The following is a 21,793-nucleotide window of genomic DNA, read 5'->3' as shown; positions in this document are numbered from 1 at the left end:
GTTGATGTGTCTATCCCCACCTACTCCCTTCCCTTTGAAAATTAATTAGGATGATTAACGACTAAAAACTCCTTAGTTATTTACAGAATAGTGCATATTTACAACTGACGTTGGATATACGAGTATTAAACCGATCAGAGGCAGTTCACGGATAGCGGAAAAGTTTCTTATCTCCGGTAGAATTCCTATCTCTTCTGCCTGCATTGATTGGGTTTTTTACAGTTATTACTTTGTTATTAGGTTTAGGTAACTTTTGAGTAAGATTTATTATTTTATTATTTATAGATAAAGTTAATTATGGCTATGGAAATGTAATAAAAAAAATCTGTTTAGGTACAGTCAATTTCTATAAACAAAATTCGAGTGACGTAAAGTTTTCCTTTAGCTAACTGTAGGGCATCAATTAGGGTCTACAACGTTGTACAAACAAATAACATTGAAGTCACTCAAACAGTTCATTGTATAACATTAGGGCTCGAGTGTATTCCGCTCTCCAAAACGCATCCCTTTGTGAGCCAACACCCCTCATTACAACCCTTATGTCCATCGTAATAAGATCGATGATTCTCCAAATGAGATAATTTATAGTTATCTCGTTATAGTCTGAGAACTGGCGGAAGAGTTACTTGAACCATCAGAGTTTACAATTATTTTGCCAAGATCTGGTCTCTGTATATTTACAATTTGCAAATAAAAATGATTTGCTTTCATTTTTGGTTCTTTTTCCTTTTATTTAAAGTTGGTTTTTATACAAGCACATTTCAAGGGTCAAGTCTGCCAGGAGTTAGCATCAGTTTGAAATTCAGATTTAGAAGATATAAAATGTTTTCATTATGAAATAAAAATAAATAAATTTTAAAATAAAATAATATGTTATTTGTGACAACACGGGATAGAATTTGCTTTAGATAAATAAAATTATTCATAAAAATATGTAATCTAAACTTGTTACTTTTGGTTTGAGAAGAAAGTACCATACTATTAAATGCTCTTTCCTACGAGTACCAATTACAAAAAGTTGGAAGGCATAAAACATTTCCTGTCGATATTTTGAACTTTTAAGATAACTAATCTATGCATTTATAATATTAGTTATTATGTAAAAAATAATTTTTAAGCAACGTGCACTGCATAAGGTTGTCTGGGATTGTATCGGCGGGCTCCCGGCCTACAAATAGATTATATCTCGGAGGGTGGGACAAGTCAGCGCAGATCGGATTAGGGCGGCGATCGTTGCGGTGCTTATTAAATTGTTTTCGCAAGTTTTTGTGTTTAATGTGGCGTTTTTTGACAGCCGAGCCATGGATCTTCATAACTGCGCCTAACTCGATCAGCGCCGTTATCGAGTTAGTTACGACTGTGAGACTGCGATGGCTGTTTTGTTTATATATTTGGGTGTCTTTTTCAAGTAGGTATTACGTAGCGTATTATAATTTTCAGCCTATAATGGCCCACTAGAAGGTCAGGTCTACTTATGGTAAATGAGCTATTTATTGATTAGACGCACCAGGCTGTTCGAATGCAGATTGGTGGGTTTAGTGATAATGTTTACTGTTTTCGCTATCATTTATAGATTTAATGATAATGGCTGGGAGGCATTTGGCAGCAACACCACCATCTTCTCAAATTTGCGAACAGAAGATTTAGGTATTAAAAAATTCTTACAAGAATGAATAGCTCAATAATTTCTAGCCCAATTAAGGAGTCGCACACATGCTGGATCTTGTAATATGAATTTCTAATGGCAATAACTAACTACCGAAATGACTAAAGAACTTTTCTTTAATTCAAAATCCCCTCCCGTCCAGGAAGCTTTCATCCAAAACCCTGCCTAACAAAGAAAGCTTTCAAAGATTTTCTCGCGCACGAAGTCGCGGGCGTTCGTTAGTATTCAATAATTGAAAGAATTACAATCGCATTTTGGTCGTAGTGCGGGCATCTGCTTATTGTTATAAGTAGCCGGTATAATCCCGCTCAGTGGCGAGCCCACAAAGCCGCAGTAAGTCGGTGGAGTGGGCGCCTTGATTAAAACGCCGTATGGCGCCGTCGACCCGCCCTGGCACAGCCCGCCGCTGTTTGTATGTCGTGTGTTAAGTGCTTGAGCAGTTCTATATAACGAAAAATCTGATATAATTTGCTTTTACAGCTATTTGCGCGACTTATTATTATAAGTCAGGTAATATAAAATAAGGTCGTCAATTCACATTGGTGAAGGCCAGTCGGTCTCTTCACTAACTTTGCCGTAGGTAGGTATTAACCTACCTACTAATATATTTAACAACAAACCAATAATTTTATTGATTGCAGAAATCAGAATGTCAACTGGGTAATATCACCTACTCTATTACTTATATCAGTAGCCACCGGCCGCTGGTCTATTTACTACCTTTTAGTATATTTAGTTCATATAACACGAAATTTTCCAACTAGCTGTTGTTGGTAGTTCTTAAGTCACGTGATTTTTGTATTCACTATTAATTTAATGTTAACTTATCAAAATTAATAAGGTCCAAAGTTAGCGACCGAGTCTAACTATGGGCCTTATTAGAAAAAATAACTCAAAATCACTCAGCGGGTGATGGAGCGAGTTATGCTAGGAATTTCTCTGCGTGATCGAATCAGAAATGAGGAGATCCGCAGACGAACCAAAGTCACTGACATAGCTCAGCGAGTCGCGAAGCTGAAGTGGCTATGGGTAGGCCACATAGTTCGAAGAGACGATGGATGTTTAGGTTCCAAGGTGAATGATGACCCCGATGTTTGGAAGTCCATGCAAGAGGCCTATGTCCAGCAGTGGACGTCCATCGGCTGATAATGATGATAATGCTGATGATAATGGTCAAAATTAAGATTTAAATTGGTAAAAATATCATCCGGTGGCTACTGACAATCTTTTGTGGACGTCATAGAGTAGGTACCCATCCAAGAATCTATAGTAGTGCCCAGTTGTTTACTAAAGTTTGTAAAATATATGAAATACCACAATTAGACAGTAGGCAGTAACAGGGTAGCGTCGGGCAGGATAGTCATCATTACTGTGCCATGTGCTGTGTGCCCTCTCATCTCAACTCATCTCATTCACAGAGACGAGCTCCTATCGAGTTTCGTCGCAGCTTCTTTTGACGCTATGTACTCAGTTTGTAATAAAAATACCAGCAAAAGCCAGTCAGTTAGTACCGGGTGATGTAATCGTAGGTACCTACCTATCTACTAATTAGGCAGAGTTTACAACAGCTGCTATTACCTTTCATCATTATCTATCGGCCTTTATTATTTTACCTGGGCCTTACACAACAAGGCCTCTTTCTTTAAGAGATGTGGACTATGGAGCGTACACCCAGCTATCACCAGCAGTGCTAGAAAGTATAAAAGTATAGTATATTATAGAAGACCTCTCCTAGTGTTAGTGAAGAACGGACAGGCAAAAATTGATGAAGTCGTATACAAGGCAGCTTAGGGAGAACACGGAGAAAAAGGAAGTTATCTCATTTAATAAAGCTCTTCGGAACAAACGGAGCCCCAAATTAGTTTAAATTCAACTTATTAAGTTGTAAATTCTTTTGTCTGTCTAAGCCGAGCCGGGGAGAGCGGGCGCGCGGGGCTATGCCAGGAATCCTCGCACGCTAATTGCTAAATTTGCCCCACTCTCCCCCTGCCTCCCCCCGCCCGCCGCGCCCGGCTTATTGTCACCGTTCGTTAATGAAATTGTACGGGATTGCCAATAACCCAACTAGCAATAAGTGTGTTGTGTGTTTAGCTAGCTACGTGTCAATTACGTCTACATATTCAACTTTAACTTTGTTAACGACGTCGTATTATGTAATTATTTCTAGTTGAGTGGTTCTACCTAAATTATCATGTTTGAAATTCACCACGAGTATGTAGACGTACTCGTATCTTATTTTCGGCTCACTAATATGTAAAAAATATATACCTATGCAACTAGCGGACCCGGAGTTTCGCTTTGACTTAATATGTGCACTATCCCTAACCTACTCTTATCCTACCACTACCCCCACCCTACCCTTAAATTAATTTGTTACAAAAAAATTAAGAACCGCTCGACTGATTTTGTGCAAACTTGTGATAGTTAAGCACGAGTCTTAGCATGAGAGGGGTTAGTCTAATAGTTCACCAAGTTGGTTCAATGCGGGTTGGCAGACTTCACACAGGTAAAGAATTAAGACAATTTTAAGGTTTCCTGACCATGTTTTTCCTTATTTAATTTACTTTATTGCACATAACTGAAAGTTGGAGGTGTATTCCACGGAGAGGATTCAAATCTACGCCCTCTGAAAGGAAGGCAGAGGTCACATCTACTGAGCTATCACGGCTCGTCTGTACGTAATTAGAACTGTAGTCCAAGGCATGTATATGTATGGTCTATATGTATTAATATTATAAAGAGGAAATATTTGTTTGCATTTAGCAGGCTGTAAAGCTACTGAACCGATTTCAAAATTATTTTACTGTTGGGAAGCTACACTATACCCAAATACTAGAGGCGATATTTTATCCTCGTATTCCTATGGGATCGAGAACTACGCGGCCACAGCGTCTGCACAGTGAGTGGGCAGCATTGGAATAGAATCAGCTGATGTCGTAGGCAGGTAGCAGGCCGGACGCCGGACGCCGGACCGCCAGACCGTCGCCGCTTCCGGCGGGTAATTGGCGAGAAATTCGATCAGCTCTGTCCGGCTCTCGGCGCTAACTATATCATACACGCCGTTACCCGAGCTACGAGTACCTACTCACATAGATATTCTAGTTCAGGAAGACGGATTTATTGGTTGTAGCGGTAAGGTAATATATAGGTCAGAAAATATGTGTGACATATTTATAAATTATCATCTTTTTTTATAAGCGGGTTATCTATCTATATAGTTTACCAATGCATGTTTTGCTGTGCTGACATTTTATATACACACACATCACACACACACATACTTAGAAATATAGTAGTCTGTTTTAGTATCACACCAAAGCGCATAATGCAATGTCTGTCTGTACATCTAAGTACTTCCTTTATCATAAAATAGATAAATACCTATCTAAGTAGAGAAATTCACAGAATAAGCACATAACCAATTTTTTATATTGAGAAAGAATATAATAGAGAACTTAAGCTAACTTATACTAATAACTTGACGTTTCAAAAGTGCTTGAAAACTAAGCTTACTTGAAATAAATGAATTTTGAATTCTATACAAATCATGCCCACGTGGAATGGTGGCAAGTACCTATGCTGGCTGCATTATCCGAGCTTATCTTTGGAACGCCTGATTGAATGGAACTGATTTTAATGGGACTTTCATTAGTAGATAGATAAGGTCCTAGAGCAACTGTTATAAGCGTTTTATTTTTATTCCGGAAAAATCAAACGTTCCCGCGGGATATGTAACAAATTTAATTTCACGCGGACGAAGTCGCTGTCGTTCGCTAGTTATAAATAATATAAATCCTAAATTGACCTTGGAATACAAGACATAGGACATCTCAAGGAGATATTATTTGGACCAATTAGGTGTAAAAAATTGAAAGAAATATTACCTATAGGAATCGTTCGGCTATTTCACACGTTTCCACACAGCCGAAATAGCTCAGTTGGGAGAGCGTTAGACTGAAGATCTAAAGGTCCCTGGTTCGATCCCGGGTTTCGGCAATTCTTTTTAATTTTTTTCTACCTATTTATTTGCCATTACTAATAATGCCAATGACCTTGAACAATATTCGCCCATATGGGAACGGCAATGTTTGATTGAGAGTTTTCGATCTTTGCTTTGTGGTTTAACTTTTATATCTTGGACCTAAATTATTCAAAATCCAATAACAGTTACTGTGCCTAAATTTTTATATTATTCAAAATCCACTAAATTTGTTTCAAAGAATGTTAAAAGTTCATGTGCCACATTAAAGGGATACGGTGTAATTAATTGATATTAAAACTATGTAGGGGAGCCGAAGAGGGGATTTTTGCAGTTACTCGAGCGCGGCAGATTAACATATGGGAGTATAACTTGCACGTTGTTCAGTACCTCCACCAAGTATGAGCCCTGTATGTTGGTGGGTGCGATCAGGACAACCAAAAAAAAAATAACTTCAGAATTACTCAACCAGCACGTCAGATTAAGATAAGGTAGGTGAGTTGATAGCTAAAAGGTGTCCATTTCGAAAATCTGACGATTTGAACGTGACGTACCTACCTACCTAATGGAATGAGAGGGTTCCAAAGTTGCCTTATATTTCTGTTATCGAGCCACGATTGCGGTTAATTATTTACTTATTTTGAATGAAATAATCTTCTGAATATGTTTTGTGGTGATTTCAGTAAGCCAAAGTAATAAAAATTGTCTTTAAAGTCTGTAGTTTTTTTCCCCACCGCTGAAAGCGAAAAAATATACCTACCTAACCGTTTATTCTTTCTATCATCTAATCTACCAAATCTAATCGATTCCAATGACGCAATAGTAACTGCAAATGTAGCATCCCGGACTTCCCTAATAATAATAAAAAGTCTTTTTATTGCAATTAAAAACATCACAGAAATAGTTACAAAATAAATAGTGAGGTAACTCTGTTTTTCAGAAACTGCTTTTAGGATAGGTATTGAAATGTAACAGGTTTTGGTTCAGAGCATTAATCTATATTTTTTAATTATATACCTATTACCTACCAACAGCATTATAGCTACAGATCTATCTTATACTTTTATTTTTTATTCTCTACAAGTTAGCCCTTGACTACAATCTCACCTGACTGATGGTAAGTGATGATGCAATCTAAGATGAAAGCGGGCTAACTTGTTAGGAGTAGTATGAAATCCACACTCCTTTCGGTTTCTACACGAAATTGTACCGGAACGATAAATCGCTTGGCGTCTTTGTCGGGAGAGACACCACCAGCCAAAAATAAGCAAATAATGTACCTACATGCAGGAGGAACATTATTATCAGTCAATCTAAACAATCTGCTACAGGGACAGGCCTCCATACAATATAGCAATGCGGGCATGGTAGGTACTGTATAGTTGTATACTAATTAGTCTGTATTTACTCTGTAGGTGTGTTTCAGCACGTTTGTCAGTGTGTTTCGGTACGCAAGTATTGGATACTTGTGTGTTGTGGTAGGTACATATGCCAGTAGGTAAGAGGTCGGTTACAGAGCGCGAGGGGTACTGCGCGTGTAATTGGCGAGAAATATGATCGCGTTCGTTTCCTGTCTGCCCTACCCTCCCCCTGCCTGTGCTACCTCGCTCGCTGCCCATTCACTACCCACTGATACCTGTCAGTGGATAGTGAATCGAGAGAATGGTATCCAGACTTGGCCTAAAAGCTATATAATCAAAAAGAGAAAAAAATCGGTTGTCTGTAAAGTCGGTTTACTGACGATAGTAGAACGTGACAAAGTCATAAGAAAATACTGATGGAATGGTTGCAATTTTCAAAAAAATGCTCGTTTTTCTAAAATGCTGTTTAATAATCTTAATAGACCATAATACACTTTATTTCTTGTAAAAAAAGTTGAAGATACTATGAAATTGCGTTCATTTTTGTTTTAAATGAAGGAATTACTTACCTTCAAACTTTAATCCTCCATCGTTGCCTACCTTTTGGTTTAAACAATGCGTATAGGTTATACCTTTAGGTATACTTATGTAGGTATACCTTAGTAGGTATTATTGATTGGACGTCGCTAAAATTACCTAAGTGTTGCAGGTTCCTGAAACCTTCAACAGTTTTTTTTTATAAATGATGAATGAACCTTTCATATTCGGTATTGAGTAGGGACGTACCTATCTAAGTATTATTTGATCACCTTGTGATTTTGGTTTGGAGTTTCAAAATCCTTTCCTAAGGCAGACCATTTCGTTCACGTCCGTCAGAGATTTGCTTTATAGTGAAATTTTATACGATATATTTTATCCAATTCCATTAAAGAGTACTTTTTAAATCTAATAAGATTAAGTTCTAGTTTAAAAAATATGTCTCTATTAGGTATTAGGTACTTACTGATTATATTTATCGTTTTATTTTAACTATTAAGTGATACAAATCAAAGAGGGTAACCATACAAGAGTCACAACCCAGCGAGGTTTAATGAGGTGCTTACGCGTACCTAGGTAGGTTGCAAATGAAGTAAAATAAAAATAATAAGCAATAAGTACAAAAATATCGCATATCAAATAGAAGGAGCCATTCATTAAACCACAAACCCGCCTCTCGGGCGCGTCGCGGGCTCCATACGCGAGCATGTTATTGTGCCACGAACAAACAACGCAAAAAGACCACCGCCGCTAAGACAAAACCCGTCCGCCATGCCTCTGAGGGGGGCGGGGCTAATCAAGCCACCCGACCTCACAGAAAACACCACAACTTATTACCCACTTACAAATTAAAAACAACTCTGGTACCCAGTAACAAGATTTAAATTTGAGTACTTGCTCCTTGTAGTTAAGGCATTTCGGAGCGGCTAACGAGTGGAGAAGTGGCCAATCAGCGCTCGGTTGCCATAGCTACGTGTGGCTTACACGAGCGCTCGATAGATGGCAGTAGTAGGGACTGTTTTGTAATAACAGTATTGAACTTTTTCGTTCGGAAAACAGTTATTGGTTTCAACTGCTCACACGTTTCACGGAGGGCTTGCGATTTGTTTCTTTCAATGTTGTAGTTTGAAAATATTTTCAACATGATTTTAATATTTTTTCTCATTTTTGAATGTGAGCGTTTAGAATAAGTAGGTACAGTTGAATTACAGCAAACAAAGCTTTTATTTTATTTGTTATTAAAAAATGTTTTTTTTTCATCTTTTTGGTAGTTAGCTTTTTTACGGTTCTCTGGTTCTTGCTCAAATTATGCCATTAAATATCCTTTTTTTAATCCTTTAAGTTAAAAGTTTCTATTGTGCTTAAGTAAGTAGCACTTATTCTGCGCATAGGATAATTCATTTATTATTACTTAATAGTAATTTAACTAAACTTCTTGAAGACTGGACTGTGTTCTTCAATTAACTTGACTCATAACAAGTTAGGTATACCTATCCAAGGTAACCTAACCTAACCTAACGAGTAAGTAAGTGCCTTCAACTTATTCATAAAAACACTTGTCTCGTGATGATAGGTTAAATTATATAGGTATTCAAGTGTTTAGATACTTAGAATATAAATTTCTTTGTCAAGCTTAATAAGATTATAGTGGCAAATAGCACGGTAGGTAATTATCTAATCTACGCTAACACACGAGTTTACTGCGCGCCTCGGGCCCAGAGCCCATGGCCCAGGGCCGTGCCCCGTGCCCCGGGCCCCGGGCCCCGGTATTGGGGAAACGTAATCTCCAGAAAGCCATTATACCGAAAATTCCCCGGCATCACTCATAGCTGCCACAACACCCGCGCTTTAAACCACCCGCTATAGATTTCATTTTGCAATGCTATCAAACGATTTTCCTTATACGGGAAATTAAGTGGCAATACACCCTATGTACTATTAGTTAGAGTTTATTTTGCATTGTGTGCTCACTCGTGAGTTTGGAAATGAAATTTTCATAAATGCGGGCGCGGGGTGAGTCAGCGGGCGGCGCGGGGGCGGCGGGCGAGGGGGTTAGTATTTGTGTTTCCCCGCAGTTTCCGAGGGAAGGCGCGCTACTTGAGCTCTCGTTGTGTGTAACCGGCAAACGGAAAAATTATTAATAATAATTACGCCTCTAGTGCAGAGTAATTATAGCGTATGTACCCGCCTCGCCGGCCGCGGCGTGGAACGTGCCAATATGACCAATATTCTTTTTTCGCTATAACTAAAATCTATGACGTCATAAATATTACGTTAGAAGTGGGTATGACAAAATAGTCCACGAGCGAACCCTGGACCCATGACCTTCCATTGTTGAGTCCGGCCCTTTAGCCGAGAGCCATTTCAGCTGGAATTCATCCTCGCTTCAAAGCCCAGCTTGTCTTTTTCCCGAATGATGTTGGTATAATGAAGCTCTATATTTACTCGTAGGTAAGTATTTAAATTATTATTCTGCCCCAAATGAAGTATTTTGCTAATCTGCTCCAAAAAGAAATTGCCGACAATAAAAGATTATCTTGATTCAATTGTTTAGAAATATAAATTGGACGGATCAATAGGAAACCTAGGTAGTATGTAAAATAAAAACAAAATCTGGCTTTTGAGTACTAACTTTATTTAGTTAATATTAATGTGAAATCCATAAAATTATAGATATTTATACCAAAATAATTACATAGGTGTGTATCTATGGGTAATTATTATCATAGGTTTAGGTAGGAGGCTAACTACCTACATTATGAATTGTTTTGCTCATGGTAATTAAGTGTTCAAAAGTATTTTTAGAGGCGTATTTTTTTATTTACTTACTTGACAAGACAACTACTAGAACTCCGCATAAGTAGCTTCTACTTAATTTATAATCATTTCGGTGTATCGATTAGGTGCATGTAACATCGATTTTTTTCATTGATCCTGAAGGATTCTTAAACGACAATCCCTCTAAGATTTAACAAAGAAATAGCAATAAGTATTTAAGACCTAAAATCTCTCAAATTACTAGGTATTTAAATTTTGGACACTAATTATGTTAGGTATAAGTAGGTAAATACTTACAAGTGGCCACAGGCAAATCGTCGTTCCCATTATTGTCAATCTCTAATTCGTTTAGACGTCAATTACGAGACATGTTTTTTTCTGGTTCCCTAATTATTGCAAAAAACCCTCGGCCGTACCCTCGGGGGTTGTTGGTCCGACAATTGCTCAATAGAGCGGCTTCCTTCCGTGAAATCTGCGCGATTCTCTGCGTAAAATATCGAATTGCCGCTTTCGGGTGTCGAATTCACCTCAACAGCGATCCCGGGGTACGGTGACAACGCTTCACTGCTTTCTTAGCACGATCCGGGACACTAACCACTTGCTTGAGCATAATAATTTCTTTGTTTCGCTGAAACTCAAACACGCCGTAGCCAAGTAGAAGTTTTTTTTCAAAATCAAAATCAAAAATCATTTATTTCTAGTAGGCTCACTTTACAAGCACTTTTGACACGTCAGTTGACTATTTGTAAAGATTCTACCAAAGGTTCGGACGGCAGGTTCTGCTGAGAAGAAACCGGCAAGAAACTCAACAGTTGCTCTTTTTAAAACAATCATATAGCATTATAATTTATAATTGATGATAACATTACAATTTCTTATAGTTTTACTTTTTGTGTGAAGGTGGAAGCTGATCCAATGTCCTCCAAGCGCATTTATCTTTAAGGAACTCATCAATGTTGTAGTAACCTCGACTAAGTAAATGTTTTTTAACACATTGCTTAAAGCTATGCATTGACAGGTCCATCACATTTCATAATATAAATATAATAATTTATTATATTTGATACATGTGCAAAAGGCTTAAAGAAATTAAGAGTAGCCCAACGAATGAAAGAAGAAAAGAACATACATAAAACATCAAAAAAACATAGATACGTAACTTAGAACCTCCTCCTTTTTAGAAGTCGGTCAAAAAGTTTAAATATGAAAAACTCAAATTAGTAACTGTGAGTTTTAGGTAGTCGAGTTCAGTCAAGCGATGTCATCTACTTATAAGGATTTTAAGTACAATCTGGAAACAGTAACTAGGAGTGTGCCTACTCGTATCATAAGTACCTAAATAGCATAGGTATTACCTATTGTACAACTTTATTACTAATATTTGTAATATGCTTAACAACGAACAAGTGGTGTGTGATAGTCCCACTGAGTTATCTAATTATAGTATCCTCCTGCTCAACATCATTTAACATAGCAATCTAAAATTAATTACCTCAATTTAAACATGAATTAATTCCCAAAGAAACTCTTAATTAATGAATAATGATTGATTGACAGCTGAATCACTGAATATTACAAGAGGATAAATGACGTCAGTCATGCTTATATTCTTACGTTATTGATCAATGTAAAGTTTATATCTATAATTATGAAAGTAGTTAATATTATAACTTTAAGAATCTATATTTTTACAAATGTAGGTAACGTTGTAATATTTGTAAAAATATAGTGGTTTATATATTTTTTAATATGCACTTAACTTTATACAATTGTACAAATGTGTTTCAATATTATTTATACATTTTAAGTGCAGTCGTTTATAGTAACTCCACGACCAATTCTGTATCTGGCAATCAATTCAGTTCTCAAGTAGAAAATATAAATTTTAAAGTGTATTCTGACACAAATCAAATCAAATCAAAAATCATTTATTTCAAGTAGGCTCAGTTTACAAGCACTTTTGACACGTCAGTTGATTATTTGTAAAGATTCTACCACCGGTTCGGAAGGCAGGTTCTGCTGAGAAGATACCGACAAGAAACTCAACAGTTGCTCTTTTGAAAAAGTCATACAGTATTATAATTTACAATTGATAACAATTACAATTTCTTATAGTTTTATTTCCTGTGTGAAGGTGGAAGCTGATCCAATGGCCTCCAAGCGCTTTTATCTTTAAGGAACTCATCAATGAAATGAACACAAGGTTAGTATTGGCGTGGCGCTTACATGATTGACAATTGAGTGAGTAGGTACGAACTATTTAATAGTAGACTAGCTGAACAAAAAGTGAACGAAAACATCAGACGATCAAAAAAAGTGTAGATACCTATTTAAGTTGAATCGCTCAATATTTCTGGGAGAGATCGTTATATTTTTAAGCACTTTTGATAGAATAGATATCTTTTAGTATGTTTTTAAAGTGTTCCTTTTGCTATAGGTATACGAGGTATTTAAATAAATATAAAGCGTAAGGTGTCCTGCGAAATAAGTCTGCAGCAATGTCGTCCTAGCGCAGGCGATGTTCGCGTAGCGCACAAAATAGCGAGTGTCGAGTTACTGGCAATCGATGGCAATTGACGGCGTAATGGGATAATGGGCGTTTTTGTTGTGAGACCCACAGCCACCGGCCGAGACGCTGGCGCGGAATCCGATCATCGAATTATGCGATTTGCGGCCGACGCAAGCAATTGTGCGTTTACAATGCGTCGCGCGCACCGTTACCTGTTGTTTACTTTGTTCGCGAAAGCTAGACTCGCGTTTGACTGCGATGTCGCTTGATCATAAGTGACACACAGACACACTTGCAAAGAAGATGATAATTCACGGTTGAACTAAAGTTAACAGATCGATTTAAATAATTAAATGGGTACTAGCTATTTTCAAAGAGCGCGACAAGGTTTTACTATCATATAAATTGTACATAATGAGGTTATAAGTTGATAGTTAAAATATTTAATGAAAAAAATATCTTCTTTTTAGAGCGTTTTAATAAAAGCTTTCTTAAAAAAGTTTTTTGCTTTTAATATATTTTTTATTTTTTAGTTCGCTGCATATTTTCAAGTTACTCTTAATAAGCTCTTTCATTTCATACCCATACCTATTGTAGAAATGCATTAAAATAACTATTCCGCCATCTTGGGTGGTTTTATCATTGGATATAGATGACGTCATATAACATATCGTGCATTGTCATCCAAACTTAACATACCTATATACACGATTTCAGCTCAATCGGTTGAAGATATCTACCTATTTCAAAATTGAGTTCAAGGATCCACCGTAACATACATACCTACATACTCGTACATAGGTACATTGCAAGTTAAGTAAAAGCTTTTAAAAGACAATCACATCACTTAAAGGAAACTGAAGTAAAAAGATTTGTTTAAAATGGAAATTGTAACAATAACTTAAATTATGCAATATTTTAAAACTCCTAGTCAATCAATCTCTCTGAGATAAACTACTGATTTGTAAATTTTCATTTATTTACTAAATATTTCGCATTAATATTTATTATCGCCCGCAAGATACACATTTCAAAATGATGATCAAAAAAGCAATAAGTAAAACATAGTTACTTATCAGATAACGTCAAGGTCCATCTTGCACATTAAAACAGTCAGGGGTAAGCATGGCGCAGCTACATTCGGTCCTCGGATAGGTCCATCTTGTATGCTGACCAGAAAAGTAAATGGATACAAGATAACGTCTAAGTTGCACAATACAACAGTCAAGAGTAAGCACTAAGCATGGAGCACGTACCTATATCCGGTTCTCACCATGTCAGTATTCAGCGAAGTACGCCTTATCCAGCTCGTCCAGCTGGTACAAGGTGAAGATCGTCCTGCTGCAGAACAGAACGTACCTGTATCCGGTCCTCGGGCAGGTCGGTCTTGAGCGAGAGCATCTCCCGCGCGTACACGTCGGGGTAGTGCGCGTCCTTGAACGCCTTCTCCAGCTCGTCCAGCTGGTACGAGGTGAAGATCGTCCTGCTGCAGAACAGAACGCAGATGGGTAGACATGGCTAACAATCTAACCTTGATTATCATCATTATTAACCCATATTCAGCACCGCTGAACTCGAGTCTCCTCTTAGAATGAGAGGGGTTAGGCTGCTAGTCCGCTCTGGTCCAATGCGGGTTGGCAGACTTCACACACGCAGAGAATTAAGGAAACTTTCTGGTATGCAGGTTTCCTCACGATGATTTCCTTCACTGTTTGAGACATATTGTAATATTTAATTTCTCTAAATGCACACAACTGAGAAGTTGGAGGTGCATGCCCTTGACCGCATTCGAACCCACGCCCTCCGGAATCAGAGGCAGAGCTACTGGGCTATCACGGCTTCCCTACAGTAGACAATATCAGTGATATTGTACATTTAAAGTTAGACCCTAGAATAGGAGAAAATTTGCAAAAAAATATATCGATATTTGTTGTTAAGTTGGTTTAGTTTGGTTTAGAGAAACGTAGCTGCAGCAGGTTATCAATATTTTCCCTTCAACCCCTCAATAAGATGTCAAAGCATTTCAACTAAAACAAAAGATTATAAAAACCAATTTGAGAGACAATAACTTCAATTACAACATGGTGAACCTGTACCGACGACCGACCGACCAAACCTTTTAATTGAAGGTGCGCTGATCGTGCTGACAGAGCTACTGTGTTATATACTCGTAGTGCAGTACCTACACTAGATAGAATACAAAAAATACTGACTGACACACTACACAGAACTTAAAAGATTGCTCTAAACATACCTATCATTTAAAAACTTGGATTCAGACATTACTCCAAAACGTAAATAGGAGTTGAACGTAATTTATATACCTAATGTGGATCATCTTTAACCATAGGACCGCTAGGTATTGCCACAGATTATTAAGCAATTATGTATGTATATCATAGGTGGTTTGGATCCTCATGATTGAAAGAAAGATCTAGAACCCTATAACGATGTATTTATCTTTAAATAATGAGTTTAGTTACAGAGTGATAGAGAGAAATACAAAACTCCACTGTCGAATTATCAAACATATTGTTAAAGAATAGCGCTACTGACTTTGTAAATTTGTCGTAAGCATTATCATAATTATGTTCCACTATAGTGTAGGCATCATTGTTTATCATCACATGAGATACAACCACAATCTTCTAGAATATAAAACGGTTAAGGATAGTTACCTATGTCTGCGTTTTTTCTTCTTTTTCTTCCCGTTGTAACCGGTGAGCCCGTCGACCGTGAAGTCTTTCGCTACTTCTAACGATGACACACCTGAAGGAAGAAGTACAGTCATATAGAGGATCGCAAGGCCAGCATTATTCTTACGACATAAAACAGAACATAATATCAAGATAAACGATAGGAAAGCTGATAGGACTGACTGCCAATGTTCAAAACGTCTTGCTGTTCTGTGGTGAAAGGAATAGGAAGAGCAACATAGCGGATATTTGTTCACTCGATAGCGAGTTTCTTAATATGTACTGAATTACATGTCGCAGTTCCACAGATAACGCAGGTAGACGTAGGTAGCTACATACCGAACTTAGAAAATAACTTAACTTGACGTAGGTACTTTTATTTATAAATTCAATAAAGTTTATCTCCATCTTTGAATATTCAAATCTATGTAAACTACTTAAATAACAAAGAAAAATAAATATCACAAGGATCCGCTAAGAAAGCAAGCGTTCAAGTGTGTAGCTACACAGTACAGACGTAAGTGCCCAATAAACACGTCACATCGACATGTCCCGAGTAATCCAGGGCCGGCTTATCGTGGCGCCCGGGGATTGTCACATAATTACCGAATGTGATTGCCAAATGAATTAGTAAACAGGCGTGCGGCGGGTAATAGAATAGATCGCGGGGCGGCGGCGGGGGTGCAGGGAGGGTGGGCTCCCCCGGGACGGCGGGTAATTGAATTTGGCGCCAATGAATACGACAATGAATTATTAAATTTAGAGCGGTTGCCTTATGGACCTCGGCTCTTGTGACCAGGGACTTAAGAATACCTGGACAATCTTTATTTTCATCGAGCAATTGTGTTACGTGGTCAACTTTTAAATATTGGTTTTTAAGAGAAATATTCATGAGACACTTATTTAACAGCTGAAAAAGATGTTTTAATTTAAAATTTTCCGTTTATAAATCGCCTCAGAAGTATTTAGTCTTTCCTGTCTGTCCTGGGCCCAAAAACAAAATTTTGAATTATGATCATACGTACCTACTGCTCAAACTTAGTGTACCTACCTATCTATGTGATATGTATGGCGAGTCGCTCAAAACTTTAAACGTAGCTGACAATGATGGTAGCGAACAACGATGGTAGCGCGTTTTCCTTACAAGTTATCATCTAGCTATCAGTGCGGAAAACGAAACGTATAGGTATATTCGGTTTCGGCTTTATTTAACGCCGACTATGTCCCTTGAAAATTGCCCAAGATTACTACTGTAAGTATATCTCTGTCTGTAGGTTGTATATGTTTTTTTTTTAAATAAATCGGCTATATGATTGTAATTGTTTTTGTTCAAATCAGTCTCAACCTGACAACCTGCAACGCGGTGGGTCGAAGCTCCGTAACTCGTCTTGTAAGAAAATAGGCCTGTCCCTGTTATGACTGATTTTGATGAAGTTCGTGACGATTTTCAAATTAAAGTTCAAGTACTTGTTTACAATTTACTCATTAATCTAATAATCAAAACAATATGTGTCCTTAAAAATATCTTGAGTATGGCAACCCTACAGTGACAAACGGGATAACAATTTGTCAAACATACATTACTGTATTAGTATGAACTCGCAGACAGTTCGTGTCGGCAGCGAGCAGTGTACTAGCCAGAGGTGCCGGCGCCGGGCGAGGCGGCAGAATGCGTGTCGAATCGCAAATGGATTGCTTGTAAAGGGTGAAACTGCTGGTTAGTAGAGGTCAAGCCACGTGCTGCTACATATTTGTTTTGTTGCGATTAGCGAGCAAGCGTGAACTTGTTCCTGCTAATGGAAATGCTGGCTGTTTTACGTTATGAGGTGGGTATTATTTCTCTGAGTCAGTGACCAAGGCCTCCTTGATCCAATGGATAACCTGTGCGACTTTGAAGCATGAAGTTTTGGGGTTTTAGTTCTGGGTCGGTCTATGAAATACCAATTCCTTTCCAAGAAATTTTCAGTAAAATTCCTCAGCCTGCAGGAGTTCGAAAGTTGGGGCCTATTGCCGGTCAATCGGCCAGTAAAAGTTGTCGATCTAGTAATTTAACATTTATCACCCTAAGAGCGCCACCACGTATTGGAGCACCGTGGTCCTAGATCCATATTATAATCTCTTCTGTAAGGAGAGAGAGCTGTCTGTACCTAGTAGGCTGATAACGATAAGTAGGTAGCTACTCGAACCTCAAGTTTTATCGATGGATCTTAGCAGATTTTTTGCAAAGAATTTTACCGATCGACATTGTAAATCAACCTGCCATGTTTCATACTTTTGTAAACTGTTTAAGAACTTGTGCTTAACACTAATGTAACCTACCTAATATCCAGCGTTTATTTAGATTGACTTAAATCTTAGTAGGTATACCTGCTTATTGTTTAATGTTTCTTTGTGGAACAATTTTATCTAAGCAACCGTAGCGAGAACTTAGAACCTGACGATTCATAGATATAAAAAGCACAGAAGCAACGAGGCATTTTGATTTACAATTCAATATGTATGTCGATAGCGCTAATCGATGTATCGACGGGCACTCGTGTAGGATAGGCAGGCAGCTGTATAGCCGTGTACTGTAGCCGTGTAGCTGTGTAGCCATGCTCGTGTACTGTGAGCAGCCAATCAACGGGCCCGGCCAATCGATTGGTCACGCCGCGCTCGCCTTGACCGCGCGCCGCCGCCGCCGCCGCCGTCTCTGTCTACGCTACGTGTTTCAGGTATAAAACAACGATGTCTTAACTAAGCTTTCACGGAATTCAGTATCATAGTTAAGTGTTAATATTATTTTGAGGTAGCACAAAGTATGTGATGAATAAAAGAATTATCGATCGATTTTGTAATCATTGGACTTGGGTTTTCAAAATAGGTTTCGTTGTTTTAAGTATACGGAAGTGTACAACTACTGGGTACAGTTATGAAGGTTATCACTGTAAATGTTTGGAATAGTGTTCTTCAAAATGCGTTTATAATTGGGTCATAATAGTACCTATCGGACTTGCAGAAAACGCCTAAGTTCATCAGCCTCAAAGTTAGTCATAGGTTATACAAAATACATATACAGTTTCTTTCTCCAATACTGTTTCATAAAAAGTCCTTAGTCAAGTGTACGCTATTGATATTGGTATTCGTAGATGTCTAACCTGATATGTAAATAACCTTACGTCAAAGTTAGGTTATTTATTACGTAGGGAGGTAAGTCATACTAGTAAGTCGTAACACTAAGCCCTAACTGGCTCTCATGTCTCGTGTACCCTTCTGTTCAGAAATCATGAGCTGATCTGAAACAAAACACACAATACTGTCAACGGGCCAACAGTCCCTCAGCCGGTAGGTGGCCTCACTCGCATCGCGTGTTTGTTGTGGAACATGTTACAATGTCCTAAGGCGCCGCACACACGTGGCTATTTTAATCTGCCAGTATCGTGCCAATATTTTATAAACTTCCTAAAGGATATTAATGACTATGGCATGTGTTTCTGTTTTTCTATTTAACTAAATTCTACTAATAGTTGAAATTCTTTCAATAATAAAACTTTTCAATAAGAATATTTTCCATCTTTAGAATATGTCCTATATTCCCTTTCCTTTCCAATTATCGTAAATCTGTAGTGAGCACAGGGTATAATGACAATACTCCAAGAACGGGACTAAAACCCATGAAATCTAAATATTCAGGCTCTGAAACCAAACAATGTTGACGTTTCAAACGCTTGCATGTATACTCATTACTCACACAGCAAAACCTCAACAACTCCTCGGCTAAGGGCCCGTTTCTTAACCAAAAAGCACCGAGGATTGATCGCCGAGAGGCCGAGCCAAGCCCGTTTAACTACTTACTCCACTCGATATATACCTACAGATAGACGTATCTAAAAGAATGACAAATATTGTATTACTTAAAAAGAAGTTAATATAATCGTTGAAAATTGCAACTTTCACGGGTCTATAAAGCCTATTTACCTTTTATCTATTTTTGTAATAGATAGGTAAGCAATGAAAAAATAAAAAAGTAAAATCTGCCCGTGTGCGAGGCGCCTAAAATGGCAGCGCGCTCTCCAGCAGAAGTAGCTTTCCTTCCACGAGAGTCATATTTTTCTCTCCTCGGCCTTAGGGAGGGCCCTTCCATTCGCATTGTGCAAACTACCCAAACGAAATTAAGTCCTCCTACCTAACAATAAAGTGTATTTTACATTGCGGCGTCGGTCCGTGGTGCCGCATACATTAACCATCGGTTTTCGTGTTACGTTTTACGTAATGGCCGGCCCGTGATATTTTAAACAGTTTTATTGACCGCCTTAAAAAGGAGGTGGTTCTTCATTCGATGTACTGTTTGCTGTGCACGTATTGCCTATTGTTTCAACATAGCCCGGTAGATGTCGCTAGGTAACGGAAAGCTCTTCGTAGACACATGTTAAATACACATTCAAACGAACGTTCGATAATGAATTGTTAAGTACGAGCAGTGCCGGATTAAGATAATTTGATGCTCTAAGCAATGTTACCCTATGGGCCCCCATATCCATAAGTAAACTACAAAGAGTTAATCAAAAAATGTGGTATATAGATACGTACCTACCTTAAGTAGAATATATAATCAACGCCATTTAAAACGGTTTTGAAATCTGGGGACCCCCGCAAGTCGAGGAAAAAAAACAAGAGCCACATACCTACGATAGATACTTTTCTTGAAGAAATTCAAGCCATTTTCGACCCCTTATAAATACGTTGTGGATGAAACTAGAAGCCTGAATTTTGAGAACCTATTATCAGGTATTATAAAGACAAGATACTTATATTTCAAATTGCATTGATTTTGAACGAGTTGACTTTCATGCGCTGTTTCTTTTTCTGGGTCGTCTTTGGTGCCCCCCTATGCCCTGCCCTGAGCCAAGTTTTCATTATGCGTAGCTACGTATTTGTCATGTGTATAAAATACAAAATACAGAATTTTGTGTTTGCCACGAGCCACCAAAAAATATCGGAAATTGCCACACAAAGCTGTCGAATAGAGGCAATCCCGTGTCGCAAATATAATAAATATATCGTATAGAGGCAGCGGGGCTTGCTCATCGCGTTATTGGGCCAATCGCGTCGCGCCGGCAATTGCCAATTTGCGCGAGATCAGCGCAAGATTGCGTTAGCGCCTCGCGCGCGCGGTGACATCGCAGCCGGCAAATTGCATGCAAATGGAAATGGGTTTTTATTAGCCGAGTGGCGGGAGATTAACCACGATGTAGAATATATGTAGTTGGTACCTACCTACGATTTGTTAGAACAGTATAAGCACCGAGCAACATCGCTATTTTGTCGGGAACGAACGCCTTGAAACGATGGGTGTTGAGTATGCAATCATATTATGGTTTTTACATCAACTATTTTGTCGTTAGCACAATCTACCTTCCGAACCAGTGGTGGAGTCTACGGATAGTCAAACTTCACCTTTTAAAAGTGCTTGTAAACTAAGCCTAATACCTACCTACTTGAAATAAATGAATTGTGATTTTTCGTTTTGAATTGCTATGAGGCTATTCGAAACAGTAGAAACCTACTTGGCTTTTAAATCGTCTGTACGTACAACAGGTATATTTATTTATTTACCTCACAAGTATCGGCAAGAGGCAGAACCATCTTCATTCCGAACCATTTAATAATAGCTATTTTACTGCTTCAACTATGTTATTTTTGAAAACGGCTAACTTTTAATAAGTAATGTAACATTACTTGTAATATAAATAAGCTCGAAACGTGGTTCAATGGCGCCTAATGCAAACCTAAGAATACGCATTTGCGAAATAAAAAACTCAAGAAATTTATTTGATTTATTAAATGACAAACCGACAACCGATTATAAAACCTTAGCATAGCTGAATCTCTTCATTGCAACATCTCTTTCAATCCATTTTAAACATCTCTTAAAAGGATACGGAACACATAACAAGGAGGTGGGTAGGTTTCAAGGAAACGCCACACGAGCGAGAAACGTGATTACAACGCGATGGATGATCACCGGCAGGCGTCACTGGCATCCACTTCCTACACACTCATCGCTCTATCATACTTATAAAACAATCTTAATTTTATAAACAATGCTAGAGGAGTGTTGCCATTATGTATGATGGACGAACTTTAAAGAAGACAAGTCTTAAAGACCTACAAATTTCTCAAAACAAAATAATCAAAATGTTATTTAATTATGACTACCTAACTCCTACATCCAAATTGTAAAAAAATACAGACATCGTGAATATCAAACAATTACATGCCTACTAT

The 21,793-nt window shown here is 38.0% G+C and overlaps 1 protein-coding gene and 1 non-coding gene across 3 annotated transcripts in view; one reads left to right on the top strand and one right to left on the bottom strand.

Moving 5' to 3' along the window:
- LOC112054788 (visual system homeobox 2-like) overlaps positions 1-21,793 on the bottom strand; it is a 136,073-nt gene that overhangs the window by 55,303 nt on the left and 58,977 nt on the right. For both annotated transcript variants that reach the window (XM_052886086.1, XM_052886087.1), the window contains 2 exons: positions 15,509-15,599; positions 14,190-14,316 (listed from right to left, as the gene is read on the bottom strand). In XM_052886086.1, the coding sequence (XP_052742046.1) occupies positions 14,190-14,316; positions 15,509-15,599 (218 nt within the window). The remainder of the gene's footprint in view (positions 1-14,189; positions 14,317-15,508; positions 15,600-21,793) is intronic.
- On the top strand, positions 5,590-5,662 carry Trnaf-gaa (transfer RNA phenylalanine (anticodon GAA)). The gene has a single exon. It is a non-coding gene; the product is annotated as a tRNA-Phe (tRNA).

Source organism: Bicyclus anynana, chromosome 16 (genome assembly GCF_947172395.1).
Source record: "Bicyclus anynana chromosome 16, ilBicAnyn1.1, whole genome shotgun sequence".
Taxonomy (NCBI): domain Eukaryota; kingdom Metazoa; phylum Arthropoda; class Insecta; order Lepidoptera; family Nymphalidae; genus Bicyclus; species Bicyclus anynana.
Note: the sequence above shows the minus strand (reverse complement) of the source record. Positions and strands in the feature narration are given on the sequence as shown.